Genomic DNA, 19,364 nt, shown 5'->3' on the forward strand with positions numbered 1-19,364 from the left:
TCCTTGACAATCAGTAAGCATCACATCTTTTGTTTCCATTGCTTCGATTTTCAGTTTTTACCAGTGAAATCATAACCTTACTACAGAAACTTTCTGCCAATATTGACAAAACTAGCACCACAGGCAAAATGCTGTCTTTGTTATCAACATGGTAAAACTTTTTTCTAACTGTATAAAGAAATTTATATCTGATCTTAATAAATGTGTTTACAAGAAATATTCTGAATCATGGCCAATGATTCATCATAACCACTATTATATCATAATACATATTTTTGATAAATCAGTAAGAACTTTATTATTAACGATCATATAATAAATAAAAATATCACATCTAATTGCTAAATGCCAATATTAAAAGAATTTGGCTAAATCGAAACAAATTTTGTCACAACAATAAATTTGTTAACTTACTGTATACCTCTCCGCAATAAAATACAAACTCTCTGAAGGAAGAGATTTTGTCTGTTTTATACATTGCTACAGCCCTCACACCAAGAACAAAAGGTACACAGTGTATCACTAATTGACTGAATGAATGATTTTTCTGTAGGAATATTAGTCAGCAATATTGATATCTAAGTCATACTTGTAGGGAGGTTGTTCTTTTAAATGGCCATAGCCAATACTTCTTGCTATAGGGTATCTCAGAGAGACACTAGTTGACATACAGTATTAACTAAAATGTATAATTTTAAAAAGTTGCTATCTTTTTAACAGACCATAAATTTGTGAATTCTTGAAATTAAATATTTGAGTTTTTCCTGACAAGAAAATTCCTTATTAAATAACTCATTGATACCAGTAGCTTAAAAATCCTTCATATTATCTTAATACTTAAAAGAATTACGTTTTAGGGTCAACAATAAAAAAAAAATTGTGTTTTAAAAAGAAAAATCTCTTCACATTTTATCATGACCTTTTTGTGTATCTCACATTATAAAAATTTAATTTCTAAATATAATGAAAACACATGATTCAATGATAAATAAGTCATTTTCCTGGGGGGAAAAGTCTCCCATTTCAATAATATATTATAAATTTACCTTTCTGCAGTAGCAGACTCATCAGAAAATTCAGTATCTGCTGAAGTTTTCCTACTATTATTTGACCTCCAAGATGATGCCAAAGGAAGTTCTTCTGAAGACATAGGCCTTGGCCTTTGGCCAATCCCAGATGGTTGCTGTAAACCTGCAGACTGTTCCTCAGTGCTTAAAACAGCTATAATTGCTCTAATGGTAGCTTCATCAACTTGAGACCAAGGTTTAGATGGAGCTCTCATTCGTCGTAAAAATAAGCTGTGCCACTTCTGTCTGAGCTGCAGCAATAAACTGGCAGCCTATAATAAAATAAGTTTCCACAAGTCAAACAGATACTTGCAAGACGCCTATTTGTTTATTAGTTAAGGTCTACAAATGTTATCAAAGAACAAGTTTCACGTTTCACATAAATTACTACTAAATTTGTCCTTTTTGTTGCAAATGAAATAAAATTTATTTACCATATTTGAGGCACAAAATCAAATGAAACAGTTTAATCAGAAAGACAGTATACAATGTGTGGTAGAGTATGATTAATATGGAAAAACAACATAGGGTAAAAAAACAAAAATTCATTCAGTTCCATTCAACTTTTATTTTAGTGCTGTGGAATATCCAAATAATGATGTTCAGAGGCAGCTGGATTCATAGGTCCAGAGAAAGGCCTAAGCTAGGTATAGACTTGGTAGTTATCAATGCATAAATGGTTATTAAGTCTACATGCAGAGGTAAAGCCCCCAGAGATTGTGCAGAGACAGTGAAAAGAGCAGAGTAGAGCACAGAGTACTGGAGAACATCTAACGTTTAAGGCAGACACATACAGATAGGTCAGTGAAAGAACCTAAGAAGGGATAACCTCTCTAGAAAGAAAAAAAATAGGAAAGATTGTCACAGTAACTGGTGACAATGAAATTGGGACAGGATGAAGAAGAATAAAAGGAAAGAGTTATAAAAAGAAGGGTATGGTCAATAGTGCCAAAAAACAAGCGATGGTCAAATTTGTCAAGGACAGCAGGCTGGCTTTTACAACATGAAGTACAATGTTGGTCCAAGCAAGTATAATTTCAGCAAAGTGACAGGCTGGTGGAGATGCAAGTGAGACTACAGTAGGTTGAAGTGATGGATGAATGAGTGAATGGTAAAGTAAATCTAGCCAGTGTTGACTATTCACAGCTCAGCTACCAAAACAAAACAAAAAAAGGGATATAAAATTATCTTTAAAAGTGGAGATGGTATTAAAAGGGAAGCCTTTGTCAAGAAAAGTTTTTATTTTGAAAAGAAACATTCCTCTTTTCCAATTCAGAGATATGTGAAAAGAGAAAACAATGCATATCTTTCTCTTAGAAATAGTTGTACAAAATAAAAGGAGTTCTTGTGTACCCAATACTCAATATTTTCTTATATACACACAGATGCTCAAATATTACCATACAATACTGACTCATGTCTAAGTTTTTCAAATTCTCTGTTGGAATAAACCCTGATACATCAAAGAATATATCAGGGCCCTATGAAAACTCAAAAACAATCTGTATTCTCTAATACTATGAGCCCAACATTAAATATATAATTTTCATTACATTGTTTATCAAATTATAACTGAAAGAAATTTATCACACTACTAAAAAGCAACTTACCTCAGGCTCTAGTCTGAAATTCAGCCACTCATCAAGTTTCAAAGTTGCCAAATTAGCAGTAGTTCTATCCTCCATTTCACTATCACTACTGTCAATAGGAATACCATCTGCTGTTCAAAAAAATATTGAAGAGATAAAAATTTCACTTTTACCATCTGATACAATAGCAAAAAAAAGTAAGTAAATATATAGAGATAGACACTCCATATTTACACAAATCCTCCAGATATACTAACAATTTGTGTGGAGAGTCCTCTAAACCCCACAGGTCACAAATTAAATCTCAATATTTAAAAAGGGAAAAAAATGAACTGTAAAGACTACAATCTCTAACCACAATGCAACAAAACAAAAAGAAAAAACAAGAAGAAATTTAAAATCAATATTTAAATTATAACTAAAGAAGAAAACTAACATAGGAATAAAAATGCTAAAAATAGTAAGCAAAAAAATGATATATTAGGTAAGCCAAAATGTTATTAATAGTTAAAACTATAATCCAGTTCCTTGAAAACCTAATAGGAACCCTCTGGTAAATGAAATAAAGGGAGAAAAAAGAGTTTTTAGAGTTCCAGCCAAGCTGGAGGCATAGGTGGATGCCTACACTTCGCTTCATTGCACAACCAAAAGAAAGAAGGATAACAACCAATTTAAAAACAAAAAAACAACCAGAACTGCCAGAAAATTGAACTGTATGGAAGTCCAACAACCAAGGACTTAAAGAAGAAACATTCATCCAGACTGGTAGAAGGGGTGGAAATGGGCAGTGAGGGCGGAGAGGACACAGGACAAGGCAGCAGCGGGTGGACAAGGAAATCCCACATTCTCAGGTGGGTAAGCCAGGAGGGACAACTGGTGAGCAAGAAAGATTGTGCAACCCAATGTCCCAGCAAAGCCTCAAAACCTCTGGCTGTAAAAAATCTGCGGGGGTTGCGGCATGGGAGAAACTGCCAGTCTCACAGGAGAGTCCATTGGAGGGACCCATGGGATCCTAAAACATACACAAGACCACCCACCCAGGAATCAGCACTAGGGAAGCACCTGAAAGAGTGCAATCCATTTATGGGAAGTGGGGGAAGTAACAGAAAGCAGGGCTATAGCTGCGCAAGTGGCACTGTTCCCTCTCTGATTCCTCCCCCACATACATCACCACAATACAGCAAAGTGGGTTGCCCTGCCCCAGTGAATACGTAAGGCTCTGCCCCTTACAACCTAACCGGAGTGCCAAGACAAAGAAATATGGCCCAAATGAAAGAAGACATTAAAACTCCAGAAAAAGAACTAAACAACGTGGAGAGAGCCAACCTACCAGATGCAGAGTTCAAATCACTGGGAATCAGGATACTCACAGAAATGATTGAGTACGGATGTAAAATAAAGGAAGACATGAAGGCTACACAAAGTGAAATAAAGAAAAACATCAGTGGGAAGGGCGAAAGGAGAGACATGAGTAAAGGTACAGGGAATAAGAAGCCTAACTGGTAGGCACAAAAGAGACAGGGGGAGGTTAAGAATGGTATAGGAAATGGAAAAGTCAAAGAACCTATATGTACGACCCATGGACATGAACTAAGTGGAGGAATGCTGGAGGGAACGAGGGTACCAGGCAGAAGGGGATAAAGGGGAGAAAAAAATAGGACAACTATAATAATATATCAATAAATTTTTTTTAATTGCAAAGAACCATAAAGATAGGACAAAACCAAAGGAAAAAAAGTGTTTTAAAAATTAAGGCTTCTGATCCATATTCTTAATTAACTTGTATCTCAAAAAAAAAAAAGGAGAAAAAAAGTACGCATCTGACTACGAAATCAGAATTGAAAATAAGAATATAAAAATGAATACATGCCCTGGCTAGCATGGCTCAGTGGACTGAGTGCCAGCCTGTAAACCAAAGGGTCACTGATTAAATTCCCAGTCTAAGGCACATGCCTGGGTTGTGGACCAGGTGCCCAGTAGGGAGTGTGCAAGAGACAATCACACACTGATGTTTCTCTCCCTTCCTCCTTCCCTTCCCCTCTGTCTAAAATAAATAAATAAATAAAATTTAAAAAAAAAATGAATACAAAAAGACATACTATGTCTTTCAGCTAAAAAGACATAATATGCATAATTATGAAATAAGAAAGTTCAAACCTTCAGTGACATTTATTTTCTACACAACAAACTGAAAGAAAAAGTAATTATTAAGACTGAAAGAATAAGAAAAAGAAAAACTCGGGCTATTTAAGGAAGGAATTAAAGATGTCCTTAAAGTACAACAAAGAAATCCAGAGCACCAAGTCTCTCAAACTTTTGAGAAATAAAATTGCCAGTTCCTTTAATGAGAGTAATCTAAACCTAAATCTAAGTAACCTAAAGATACTTAAGCATGCAAATGTACACACCACATAAACCCTATAGATCAGCCTCACTGATGAACATAAATATAACAATTTTAATAAATGCCAGCAAAATATTTAGCATTGCAATAAATTATTCTTAGTCCAAGAAAGGTTCATCCTTGGAACAAAATGATATTTCCATAAATAAAACATATTCATCATATCAATAAGCTAAACAAATTCTGGTCATATGTTCAAAAGCTATTTAATAAATTCAACACTTTTTAAAAACATTAAACACAGAACATTTGTTTCTTAATAAATAATTTATTAAAACAAAAATTAACATTATAATCAGTGGTACAACTTTAGAATTTAAACCTTTAAAATTCAAAAAGACAAAGTAGACCATTAACATGGTTTTCCAAAATCATGAAAAAAGAAATGAAAAAATAAATTTTGGTAACAAATTATTACCACTGAAGGTGACATAATTTAAGAAATAGAGGATCGAAATATTAGTAAGAGCTTAGGAAAGCAACAGAGTAAGTAAAATATACTGTCTGCAGTAGTGTTCCTATTAAGCAAGATCAGCAGGAAAATGAGAAAGAGAACCTATTCCCTGTAATAATTTAAAAATGCAACAAAACATCCTAAGAATCATGTTAATAAATATATCTCAATTTTATAAAGCTACCAAAAAATTGCTAAATTTAATGGAAGGTTTGGCTACATAGAAAAATTTAATACTAAATATAAATTAAAATCACAAAAAGAAATGCTGGGTGCAAAAAAGGTTACTACTCAATATCCATAAAAAGAGGTGGGATTATCAAAGAATAGCTTAATAATAGAAAAGTTAGCAGTTACAGGTAGATCCTCTACTACCAGATATTAGAGCTTACTAAAAACCACAAATATTGTATAATATGTTACTATATAAAGATATAAATTTAAAGGAATAGAGTATACAGGAAATTTTCAAGTGCCAAATGTAATATGAAATTACTGTAAATGTTCTAAAAGAGGATATATAAAGATTATTTAATATATGGTGCAGCTGAGAGGAAAGCACTGTAAAAGTATTAGATCTACACTTTAAACCACAGTCAGTGCAGCATGGTTTTAAAAATTAACTATCTAAAAAATCAAATTATAAAAAAAGAAAAAAACAATACTTATCAATCAGGTCCATGGAAAAATGAAATTGTCTCAGCTTTGAAGTGAGCAGTATAGGAAAACACTATTCAATCTGAATATATGGTAGTTAAAACACAGAACTCAAATTATGGAAAACAAAAAAGTTATATGACATATGATAGAAAAAAGGCTAATAGACTTAAAAAACCATCATGAAACTGTTCAGACTAAGAAAAACATCACTACTCAAAAAACAAATGAGAAAAAAGATTAAATAAACAACTCTACTAAAGGAAAATATAAACAAATGTATGCAGAAATATTTCATTTATTTCAAATAAAAATATTTGAAATATTTCAAATTAAAAGTGTAAACGAAATTTTTTTAAAAATACATAATTTTATTAACATATTTTGCTAAAATAGCAAATTTACTTTATAAAACTAGTACCTAATGATGGTGTGTAATTGCAATGAAATTCCTTATGGCCCTAATATGGCTGTGTATGAAGGAAGAATCATAAATAATATTCATATACTTTTTTTTTTACTTCAAGGAATTTTATCCCAAGAGAAATATTTGATAAAAACAAAAGGATACACAAATGAAGACATCAATGTGCAGTACCAGTGCCCTCACCTTATTCGTTTCCTTATGAGTTACTTACTGTGCTGTTTCTACTCTTTCTATACAAACAACCCTCTATGGGTCCAATCACTCCAATGAAATTCCTCTTGTGAAGGTCATCAATGATCACCATAGTGCCAAATACAATATACAATTTTCAGTACATTTTTTTTTCAATCTCTCAAAGTAACATTCAGAAGAGCTGGGCATCCCTTTCTTGAAACATATTTACCTTCAACACCTGGTCACTCCTTCTTCCTCTACTCAAATTCTAAATATTAGGCTTTCTCTGAATTTTGTCAAGAACCCACTTCTCTACACATTCCTTTAGAAGATACATTCTTCTGTTTTTAATACCATCTACAAGCTGGTGACTTCCAAATTTGGATTGCTAGCCCAGGCTTCTTCCCTGAGCTCCAGATACGTAAATCCAAATACCTCCAGAAAAGAAGATCTTATTTAGATGTGTTAGCCATTGCAAATTTCACATGTCTAAAATAGAACTTGACTTCTCTCCTCTACATAATTTGTCCCTCCCAGCTTCTCAATCTCAAATAAGTGGCATCAGTTATTCAGCAAGCTACCATAGCCAATACCTAAGAGTTAATGACTCCACCCTTTCACTCATCACCCACATTCAACCTAGCAGGTTTGAATCTACTTCTCTTCATATCAGCTGCCACTGCTGTAGTTCTGAGCCATCATCTGTCATAAGACCACTGTAAAAACTCTTACCTGCCTCCTGCCTTCCATTCTGATTGCTTCAGCCATCCATTCTCATAGCCAAAATGATCTTTTTGAACACAAATCACATCATGTCACTCCCTTACTTAAAACCCTCCAATGTCTTCCCTTGCATTTACCATGACTTACCAAGTCCATGTCTTTCTTTCAACCTTATCGCACCCACTCTCTCCTTGATCATTCTGTTTCCAATCACATAACCTTTCTTTCAATTTTTAGATCATGTCCTAGTGCAGAACCTTGGTCCTTGCCAGCTCATTTATGTATCTTCACATGGCTGGCTTCTCACATTTTAGGTTTCAGCTTAAATCACATCATCTCAGAGAAACTTGTCCAGGGTTTCTTTCTAAAAGCAGGTCATCCCTAAGGCAGCCCTCTTTATTTCTTTCAAGTACTATACACCTTACTTACTTTTTTCTTGCTGTCTGTCTACCATCCACAACCATGTAAACTCCTACAGACAGAAATACCTTGTCTATCTTGTTTTCTGTTACATCCTCAATACCTGACATATAGTAGTTGCCCAATAAATATTTGCAAAATCACCAAGGAGCAAAAAATTAGAAACAATCAAGATGTCCAAATGTAAAGAAAGAATTTTAAATGCATTATGCCACTTTAATGTCATAGAATATTTTGCAGCCTTAAATAGAAAATATTTTAAATATTTTTTATATTCTACACAATGAAAATAGCAGAATATAAAATAATAGGGGTAAGATCATTTAAAATATGTGTATACAGAAAGAATATATAATATTAAAAATGTTTACATAAGGGTAATATGATTATGAGTAACTCTTATTATTTCCTTTAAACAAATGCCTTTATTTATGTTAAACTATTATTTAAATTCAGCAGAAGAGAAAAACAAACTTCCTATCAGCAAGGTTAATAAAAAAACACACAAGTCATCTTAGAAATTAATTTCAAGAGCGGTGGCATGCCTCAGTATTTTCTAATTAGTCATAATATTGGGTTGGCCAAAAAGTTCTTTTGTTTTTCTCCGTAAGATTGCTCTAGTAGCACTGAGTTACCTTGAACTTCATTAGAAACAAGTTTGTTAGATTGTATTTGTGACAGCTGTCCAATCAGTATGCACTTAAAAAAAAATTGGTGAATTTTTGTGTAGCCATTTTAATATTGAAGATGGAGGAAAATAAGCAACATTTCCAGTATATTATGCTTTATTATTTCAAGAAGGTAAAAATGCAACTGAAACACAAAAAAAGATTTGTGCAATGTATGGAGAAGGTACTGTGACTGATCAAACATGTCAAAAGTAGTTTGAGAAGTTTCATGCAGGAGATTTCTCACTGGACAATGCTCCATGGCCGGGTAGACCAGTTGAAGCTGATAGTAATCAAATCAAGACATCGATTGAGAAAAATCAACATTATACCACGTGGGAGATAGCCGACACACTCAAAATATCTAAATCAATAAAGTTATTGGTGAAAATGAAAAATGTGGATTTTATCTTACAGAAAAAACCATACAGATTTTTTGGCCAACCCAATATATTAAAAGGGAGCTACTACTACATACGTTTTTGTAATTTCAAAGTTTGTTTAGTAAAAAGAAAAATATCATTTCAAATAGATTTTTATTTCCTTCATAATATATTTACCTCGAAAGGATGAAGATTCCTGAAGAGCATTACTTGCCAACCTAGCTGGTCCACAGAAAACCAACACAGTGACAGGTGTCACTACTGAACAACATCTGATATTAGCTATTCTATGGGCTCTGGTCATTTCATCATAAATAAGCCAATCTGTGGGCAGTGCCTGAATTGCTGCTGCTTGACCATTGGCTGGAGGAATCTATTAGGAAAAATAAATTTAAAAAATTGTTAACTGTGTTTGTCACCTAATTTACAGGCAACACTTTTTTAAAATGTAAAAAGTCCCTCAATGAAATAGTTGATGTATATATACCCAAGCAAAAATTAAAGCAGGTCATTCGATGCTCATGTAATTCGCATAAAAGTCCTCACTACTTAACACATTAACTCTTCCAACCCTATGATTCAATCAAAATTTTGTTCCAATGCTGATTTTTATATATACATATATATATAACTAATTTCCTAAAGCAGGTCAGTATTCGGAACATTTTTTCATTGACCTTCAACCATCTAAATTAGATTAGTTTCACCTCAAGGCCTAAAAGAATTAAAAATGTTTTACCTTTTTATATTGAGGCTGACTGAGAACTGATGTGGGATGAAATCGTACTTTTTTCTCCTTTGGCCCTGTCAACACTAAATTCTCTCTGTCCACATGGACTAAGTTAGGATACATGCCTGCCACCAGTGCAGCTTTAACGACAGCCCAGTTCTCAGAATTTGTATTAACATCTCGAATGTCACCACCACCTCGTGCTCTAACAAAACCTAGAAAGAGGAGGGAAAAAAACCGCACACTTTTCCTATTGTTCAAAATATACTTTTAAATTTGTGTTTAAAAAAAATTGTTTAACCCATGTAAGTTTAATGATAATCAAATTCCACACAAAAAAATAATAAAATCTTGTTAAAAAATTAGAATCAATGTTCTAAGAAAGTTTAGGTTTGCTCAGGCTAAAGAAAGTAAATGATTTGGGGGGACTTTTAAAAAATTACACATTCTGTAGTAAAGTTCTTCATAACTTTACTGTGTTGAGACACAGTAAAGTCAGAGCTGAAAACCTAAACATTCTTCTGAGAGGTGTTAATATCTTTTTGGTTATGATAGACACTGGAGGTAAAGTCAAGTATATATAGAGTATTTCTGCTTTAATTTCAAAAGTCTTTCATATTTCCCCATATTTGAAACAATTCTAAATCCTCTGGTTCATTCCTTACATTACTTTGTCACTTAAGCTAATCCATCAATCCAGGCTCTGGTACTTTTCTTCTGCCAAATTCTTCAATGCACTACACTACTCAAAAATAAATGAGCAATTCTAAAATAAAGAAGCAGAACTGGCATTCTCTTTTTTAAAAAAATCAAAGTGCCTTCAAGTGATTACTTGATGTTTTATGTTCCAAAAATATGAAGGCCAGCATTCATATCAATCTACTTAAATTTTTCTTATTTCTATTTCATAGAGCTAAATATTTTTTTATTAATATGGATAAAGTATAACTGTAATATTTAAATTGATCTCTGCCAACAAATACCTTATAAATTACCCACAGCCAACAGTATTGAAAGGTATTTATACATTTCTCAACTACAACTTGTGCGATATCATTTTTTTTTTCAACAAACAAAAGTTAAGGTCACACGGAAGTCTACAAAGCAGTTCATGAATGTAAGATATACACTAATGTGATAATGTCATAAAAATAATACAAGATAGCATCAGTTAACACGAGAAATACTACGAGGTATGGGCAGGGTACTCTCGGTGGTATAAATAGGTTCTTTGAAATTTTTACCTGATGCTCTAAGTTGACCAAGCAATTGAGTTCTCATGCCTATTATTATTTCCATGGTAGCTTGTGAAAGAAAATTCTTTTCACAAAAGGCTCTCTCCCACCCATCGCTTCGTGCTTTCTGCCATGCCTATAAAAATATAATTATATAACAAGATACATTTACCAAAGACCTCTTAGTTAGGCAGCAAAGTAAATGAAAACCACTACATTAACCACTCAAGGTCAATTCTCCTTCTTCTAATTATTTTAATAAAATATAAGACTTTATTTTTTAAAAAAACAAACAAAAAAAACTTGTAGATACAGAAAACAGACACAGATACCAGCAGTGGAGGAGCTGGTAAAATGGGTGAAGGTGGTCAAAGACACAAACTTCCAGTTATAAACTGAATTTGTTTTGGGGATATAATGTACAGTATGGTGAATATGAGGTCTGTCCAGAAAGTATGCAGCCATGCACTGTGAAAAATAGACATTTATTGAAGAAGATACAAGAAACATTGTACAAAGGACAATGATGCCTCAGTCCCCTTCAAAATAGGTACCTTGGGACCTCACAATTTTCCCATCACCATTAGCTGCCTCATTGTATTTTCCTGAATCTCACTGATGCTCTGAAATCTCTTCCTTTTCAAAAGTGATTTAGTTTTGGGAAAAGCCAGAAGTCGCAGGGTGGCAAATCTGGGAGGTAGCGGGGCTGAGTCACCTGGATGATTTGATATTTTGCTAAAATACTCTGCACAAGACATGATGCATGAGTGGATGTGTTGTGATAAAGCTGCAGATTACCAGTTGCCCATAGCTGCGGCCTCCTGAATCATCCAAATAGTTTCCATGGAGGAATGTTGAAGCTTAATGTAAAATTTGTTGCAAATTCATTGCTCTACTTGCTCAGCCATTTTGAACTTGACAGCCACACAGTACACATGCTCACCCAATGGCATCTACTGCCCCCACTGATGAGTACAGTGAAGTCATCATTGTTCATGCTTGTGCATTCCAGCCCACCCTCCTTGCCTGCCAGGTTATATCCATGTCACACAAGCCACTCTCATTATATCAACAACGGCTGGAGTTTTTCCAGACAGATCTTAATAACACTATATTGTATTTATATTTGGAAGTAGGTAAGAGAATAGATTTTTTAAAAAAATTTTGTTTTTTACTGAGATATAATTGACATATAACATTGTATTAGTTTCAGGTATACAACAGTAATTTGATATTCTTGTATATTGTGAAACAATTTTCATAATAAATCTAGTTAACAGACTGGAGAGCAGATCTTAAAAGTTCTCATCACAAGAGGAAAAAATAATTGTAAATATGTAACTGTGTGTGATGATGGATGTTAACTAGACTTGCTGTGGTGATCATTCTGCAGTACATACAAACATTATGTTGTTATGTTATACATCTGAAACTTACATGTCAATTACACTTCAATTTTTTAAAAATAATTTAAAAATTAAATGTAAAAATAAAATCTAAGACTTTGTGATCAAATGAAATTTATCATTAGTTAATTTATACTCAAATGCTATGAAAGCCATTGAGTTTATAAAATCCCAATGAAAGAACTATGTATCAGGTAACCTAAATGATCAACTATGTAAAAATATTTACCTTTCAGATACAGCTGCAATTTTCCTCCATGAAAGTACAGAGGTTTTTCAACTAGGCCATCATAACACCATTTATATCTAAAGAATCCTGCATTACTACAAAAATAACATCTATATCAATTTCCTAATCAGTCTTAGAATGGAAAGTGGGAATTCTAGAAACCATCTGTGTGCAGTGTAAAAAAGCTCCTCTTTGAAAATGAGTTGTTTTGCTTTGTAATATAACTGAAAGACCAAAGCAGTAATTTACCTATCCTCTCTCATTTTCAAGAGCTGAAGGAAAAGAATAGATAGAAATTCTGCAAATCTCCCTCTAGTTATTATCACTCAACCGATCTGTTATAATATATGGTACCAATAAACACAGTTAATACCAGTGCATTATCCATTGTTCAATAATGCTCACAAAAAGCTTGCAGTTATTTTTGTAAATTGTATATACTGTAAAAAAAAAATGCTTGGAAAACAGTACAATACTTCCTACATAAACAGAAAAAAACCTTTTAATTTACAGGCATAGTCTACATGCAAGAAAATTTAAGGATAATTAATTGACCATAGAGACTTGGGTTTATTTCCAGGCTCTCTATTCTGTCCCATTGATCTATGTGTCTGTTCTTATGCCAGTACTAGACTGTTCTGAATGCAGTGGCCTTGTAATATAGTTTGATGTCAGGTATTGTGATCCCTCCCACTTTGTTGTTTCTAAAAATTGCTGAGGCTATTTGGGGTCGTTTATGGTTCCATATAAATTTTTGAAATGTTTGTTCTATATCTGTGAAATATGTCATTGGTATTTTAATAGGGATTGTGTTGAATCTATAAATTGCTTTGGGTAGTATGGACATTTTCTCCACTCCAGGAAGACAAACCACCCAATTAAAAAATGGGCAAAGGGCCTGGATACTTCTCCAAGGACATACACAGGGCCAAGAGACATATGAAAGGATGCTCAGCATCATTAGCCATCAGCAAGATGCAAATTAAAATCACATTAAGATACCACTCCACACTGGTCAGAATGGCCATCATAAACAAATCAATAAACAACAATTGCTGGCAAGGTTGTGGAGAAAAGAGAACAGTGTTGGTGGGAATGCAGACTGGTGCAGCCACTGTGGAAAACAATTTGGAATTTCCTCAGAAAACTAAAAATGGAACTGCCTTTTCACCCAACAATTCCACCGCTGAGATTATACCCCAAGAATCCCAAAACAACAATTCAAAAGAACAGATGCACCCCAATGTTCATAGCAGCACAATTTACAATAGCCAAGTGTTGGAAGCAACCTTAGTCCCATCAGTAAATGAGTGGATCAAAAAACTGTGGCACATTTATCCAATGAACACTACGCAGCAGAAGAAAGGAGGAGCTCCTCCCCTTCATGACAGCTGGGGAGGATCTGGAGAGCATTATACTAAGTGAAATAAGCCCGGCAGTGAAAGACAAATACCATATGATTTCACCTATAAGTAGAACCTAATCAACAAAACAAACAAGCAAGCAAAATATAACCAGAGACATTGAAATAAAGAAAAAACTGACAGTAACCAGAGAAGCGGGGGAGGGGCTAATAAGGGGTAAAAGGGGAAATGTCATCAAGGGACATGTATAAAGGACACATGGACAAAGGGGGTAGGATCAAGGATGGGAGGTAGGGATGGGTGTGGCGGGGGGAGTGGTAGGAGGAAAATGGAGACAACTGTACTTGAACAACAATAAAAAAAACTTTTTTAAAAAGAGAGAATTTAAGGATAAATAACATGTCTACCTTTTCACAAAATAACATATTTTTCCCTGCATCTGAATTTCCTAATTATATATAATTTATCTTCCTCAGCCTTACTTTCCTTATCTTTTCTTTCCCATTTATCATTTTTCTCAATTACACAATACTTTTATCTTAATAGGTTTCAAGTGATTCTTGGATTTTGCTTTACACAGTGTCTTGAGGACACAAGAAAAAGGTATACTCTAAAAAATGCCCATACGTATTAAATTGAAGATAATTTTCTTCCAAGCTTTGTTCTATACACTTTGAATAACATACAATGATTATTAATTAAAATTTTAGAGCATTCCTTGACCAAGATTATGACTGAAAGATCGGGAACTTAGAATTAAAAATACAAGCATAAATAAAAATATACATATATACATAATAAAGTACACACATTCCTAAAAGAGAAAATGGAAGGAAAAAGTAGAGAAAAACTATGATAATTTCAACATATTAACAATAGGATTTTTTTTCTGGGCTATTAATAAAATACGACTTTATAATAAAACAAAATTAAGGGAATCATATCTTTTTTAAAAAATTTGTTACACGTGCTCCAGAAATGCATTTAACCAGCAACATTTCAGAAGTAAAATAACAACGGTAATACCTGGAATGCTCTGAGAAGTGCCATATGATCACTGAAAGTTCCTGCAGTAAAACGTTTCCTACAAAGCATAGCTGCACGTTTTTGAGAGGCCTGGGTTGGCAGGACAAAAGGATCTCGATAGGCCAGTGTGCAGGCAATAGTAAGGATGGGGTCCAGACACTTTAAAACAACAGCACACAGGACCATTTTACCAAGATGTGGTTCTACTGGCAAGTCAGCCAAATGATACCCAAGTTCAGTGAGATCTTCCCATGCATCCATTGCATCTATCGTCTAAATAAAAAGATACAAAACAGAATGTGACATAACCAAAAACTATGTTTAATCAAGCAACATACTTAAAAATCTGTAAGAAAGAAATAAAAATGCAATTTTTGTTTTGCTATCACATCTCACAAAAATATATATATTTTGCTTCAGTATATAAAAAGAACTGTTTTATTATAACTACTACAACAGTACTGTTCAAAATACATGATCAAGATCATTTTTTCAAGTACAAAATTAGTTAACATGTATTCTCATTTAGTTTAAATTTCAAGTAAAAGAGTCAGATTAAATAAAACTATTAAGACACCAACCTTAAGCATTTGTACAGCATTTCTTACAATTAAAGCTGGTGGAGGTTCTGGAGCTTTCATAAGGAAATCAGCTATAGGACAATTAATGGGGGCTAACAGCTTGGTATGTAAACAAAGTTCCTGTAAATAAGAATAATAAATAATTTTGAAGTACTGAAATTTATAATTGATTTTTATTTTTTAAAAAATCATGAGGACTATAGTTCCCAAACAAAGACTAGTAGAGTCTCTGACTAAAGTGAACAGTAAAGGGAACAATGTCTTTCAATAAAAGAAGGGCTCATACTTTGCCCTAGGTGCCAGAATTTTTACAAACACACTCCAACAACTCACATCAAGATTACCATTGACACCACTGGCAATGTCTCCTCACACAGTTACATACATACATACATACATATATATACATACATAAATATATATAAACACAATAAGAGTTATACTATCCAAAAAAATCTTTTTTCCTTCATATTATATTCTGTAATCTTATATTCATTCAACAAACATTCAGGTGCTTACTAAGTGCTGGCCACTATGCAGCAAGTTGAAGAAAAAGAAGAGGACATTGTCAGACAAGCATCTGCCCTCTTGGAGTTTTCATTGTGTGCGAAAAACAGAATACTTATATAATTAACTCCTCGATTACTAATGTGATAAGTGCTATGAAGGACATGGGTTGCTAAAGAGGTACAACAAAAGATTTAAGTTCAGGAACAAGCAGCAGAAGGAAGCCATGGGAAGTCAAAAACAATTTCTCTCAGAAAATAAACTAAGATGTAAAGATTGAGTAGGAGTTAATTACAAAAGGAATAAAGAGGAGGAATCTAGAGGAAAGGGAAAGAAACAAAGATGTACTTTGGAAATTGAAACTACTGGTACGAGTGGGAAGAGGACAAAAGGCACAAATTAAAAAATTAAAACTGGAGACACAAGCAGGAGAGAGAATTTAGGCACTGGTTAAGAGTTTTGTTATTTTATCCTAAGAGGAACATAAAATGGCACATGAGCATGAGGAAGTGGGAAGTCATCTAGGTATGTGGAAACCAAAAATATGATCCAGTGTTTCATTAAAACTTTGGAAATCAGCATCCAGCTCAGCACACCAAAGAATCAAATTATTGTTCTTCTGATAGTTTTCCCTAGAAACTATCAATGCAGTGTCTAGCTGTTTCATGAAGTCAGAAAACCTAAAGGAAAATGATAAAGGCCAAGAAATCTCAATGAACTTAGTTCCAAATCTACCAAGGTAATTCTCAGCACCTTAAACTGAAATTTTGGTATTATGTTTTAGACTTTAAATAATTTGTTTTCCAATCCTCATTAAAAATGTAAAAGGTGAACACTACACGGTTGACAGACTTCTAGAATGTTGCATAAAAACAAATGATATAATCTGTACCATAACTTAAATGCTCTCAATCTTTAAACTTTGGAGGTTTATAAATTTTCTTTTATATTAAAAAAAACATTATATACATAACCACCCTCCATAATATACATTTGATAATTTCGTTTTATAAACTGATTACTGAAAAAGCTAATCAGCCTAAGTTGAAATGGTCCCCTTCCTCCCTCACCCACAAAAATCGCCTTTTAGAGTAACTTAACTTCTACCTGTAATGGCATTCTCAAAAGTTCTGGAGTCTGAAATTCCAACATATTCTGGAATCGGAGTCTACTGAACAGACGGAAACAAATTCCAGGTCTACATCGCCCTGCCCTTAAAAGTAAAATACAAAATTATGACTCAAGGAATAAAGAATATAATAAGGACACTGTATAACAAATGTGATTTAGGAGAAGGAACAATGAACCAGTATCAGGATATCTGAGTTTGAATCTCTATTCTGGTATGAATCCTTTCAGAAGACACTTCACTTGTCTAGGACCCAACTATCTCATTTATAAAGTAAGAGTCATGAGTGATACCTACCTGATATACAGGGGTGGGCAAAAGAAGGTTTATAGTTGTGAGTATGTGAAACACAATCTATTCGTGTTTTATTATTTCTTTATTATTCTTATTAACCTACTTTGTCCACTTCTGTACATCTAGGGTTATGGTAAAAATAAAAAAGAATTGTATATGAGAGTGAGTAAAAAATAAAGTATGAAGAAACATATGGTAAAATTTAATCAATTTTACTGAGCTGATACCAAGCACTATTGAGAGTTGTACAAATTATGTATTACACAACTCCAAGGCAGGGCTATTTATTCCATCATCATAAAGACCTGTATAATTTTCTGGGAAGTAACAAAAATATTTTGAGGAAAAGCAGTCTCTTAATTTCACCCAGTGTTGCTTTATCAGCGAATGGCAAGACAGGATATGCTAAATGATGAAGATAAAGTAATGATCCTTATCTTCGCAAAGCTCACACTCCAGAGTGACAAATGTATCTATAACACAATGTGATACAAGTTACAAATACTGACATTTTGGACCATCACTTCCTTCATCAAATACATTCCTCACTACATACTCAACAGCTTTTCCACCTATACAGCCTGCTTTGAGAGGTTTCTATGCAGTTCTTAAATGGTGATGTTCCTCTGAGTTTGGACGTCTGACCTCTGCTCTCCTTACTCTACAGTCTCCCCCAAGGTGATCTTAAATATCTTCCTGTCTTCAATTTCCATCCATATACATACATCTCCTTATCCTAATGCTACTTCACAGGCCTCTTAGCTCCAGTTGATTTTCACAGTCAGTTCGAATTCACCACAACCAAAAGCTAATTCTTCTCCCTAACATCATCATTCTTCCCATTTTCCCTATCAGACAATGGCACTACCATCCACAAAATTTGCTAAAATAGTTAAACTTGTATGACATCCTTGATTCTATTCTATTCCTTACCCCTTTCCCTTGGACGGATGACCACCAATATTACTCTTCTTTACTCCTGAGTAGTTATCTATTTCTCTGTACCTCTACCACCACTATAACAATCCAGGCTACTCTCTCGCTTACTGTAAATGGAATTATTAATGAAGGAGCCTCCCATAATTTTTGTCTCTACCAATTCATCCCTTAAAGAGCTGAAAGAATACTATAATACTGCCATTCCCTGGCTTATTAAGAAGGAAGAAGGGTTCGTGGAGCAGTGGCGGGGCAGGGGGTAGTCCTTAAGGACCTGTCTGCAATTTACCGCTCTCTGCTCATTTTTTTTACTATGTTCTGCTAAACTAAACTCCATCGAAACAACTTTCTTGCTCACTTTTGCCTTTAGGTAAACGCCCTTCCACAACACCATTTATTACATTTATCTCAGATTATACCTTAATTCCCCTAAAAACATTAACCAGTTATAGGACAGATAACATAGTATTAAAATTGCTTAATTTATTGGTCTCTAAGATGAAGTGCAAAATTTCCCCACCTCTAACTTTAATCATCAGATTTATTCACCATTATATCCCTAACACTTGAACAGTGAAGGCTGTCAAAAAAATATCGGTTGAAGAAATGACAATGATCAATTCTGATCTTTATCCCCGACAATATTCTAATGAGAGTGCATGTGTCAAGTCATACTTTGTCATAAGACAACAACCAACACAGTAACGGCAGCAATGCCCTCAAGGGCATTCTAGGAAGTTAAAGTACAAAAATAATGCATTCACCGTCTTCAATGTATGAGACAGTCTTTTAAAGTCAATATGCTTTCCTGTTAAAGTGCAAAAAAAAGACAAATAATTACTGAGAAATATACTTTTTAATTCTGACTTTTCAAAAAATGAAAATGTGTGTAAATAACTGAACTACAAAAAATATATAGAATAAAAATTAAGTATCCTTCAAGAGCCCCACAAACCCTCCT

At 33.7% G+C, this 19,364-nt stretch overlaps 1 protein-coding gene across 1 annotated transcript in view; it reads right to left on the reverse strand.

Moving 5' to 3' along the window:
• The window catches only part of YTHDC2 (YTH N6-methyladenosine RNA binding protein C2), a 64,125-nt gene that overhangs the window by 10,338 nt on the left and 34,423 nt on the right, over positions 1 to 19,364 (reverse strand). Inside the window, exons 18-25 of the mRNA XM_054589956.1 lie at positions 17,152 to 17,257; positions 15,538 to 15,657; positions 14,957 to 15,229; positions 10,941 to 11,067; positions 9,706 to 9,911; positions 9,144 to 9,339; positions 2,678 to 2,787; positions 1,047 to 1,339 (exon numbers count right to left, since the gene is read on the reverse strand). Of these exons, the coding sequence (XP_054445931.1) occupies positions 1,047 to 1,339; positions 2,678 to 2,787; positions 9,144 to 9,339; positions 9,706 to 9,911; positions 10,941 to 11,067; positions 14,957 to 15,229; positions 15,538 to 15,657; positions 17,152 to 17,257 (1,431 nt within the window). The remainder of the gene's footprint in view (positions 1 to 1,046; positions 1,340 to 2,677; positions 2,788 to 9,143; positions 9,340 to 9,705; positions 9,912 to 10,940; positions 11,068 to 14,956; positions 15,230 to 15,537; positions 15,658 to 17,151; positions 17,258 to 19,364) is intronic.

This window comes from Pteronotus mesoamericanus, unplaced genomic scaffold (genome assembly GCF_021234165.1).
Source record: "Pteronotus mesoamericanus isolate MK-2021 breed Mesoamerican mustached bat unplaced genomic scaffold, CSHL_Meso_final scaffold_167, whole genome shotgun sequence".
NCBI classification, from domain to species: domain Eukaryota; kingdom Metazoa; phylum Chordata; class Mammalia; order Chiroptera; family Mormoopidae; genus Pteronotus; species Pteronotus mesoamericanus.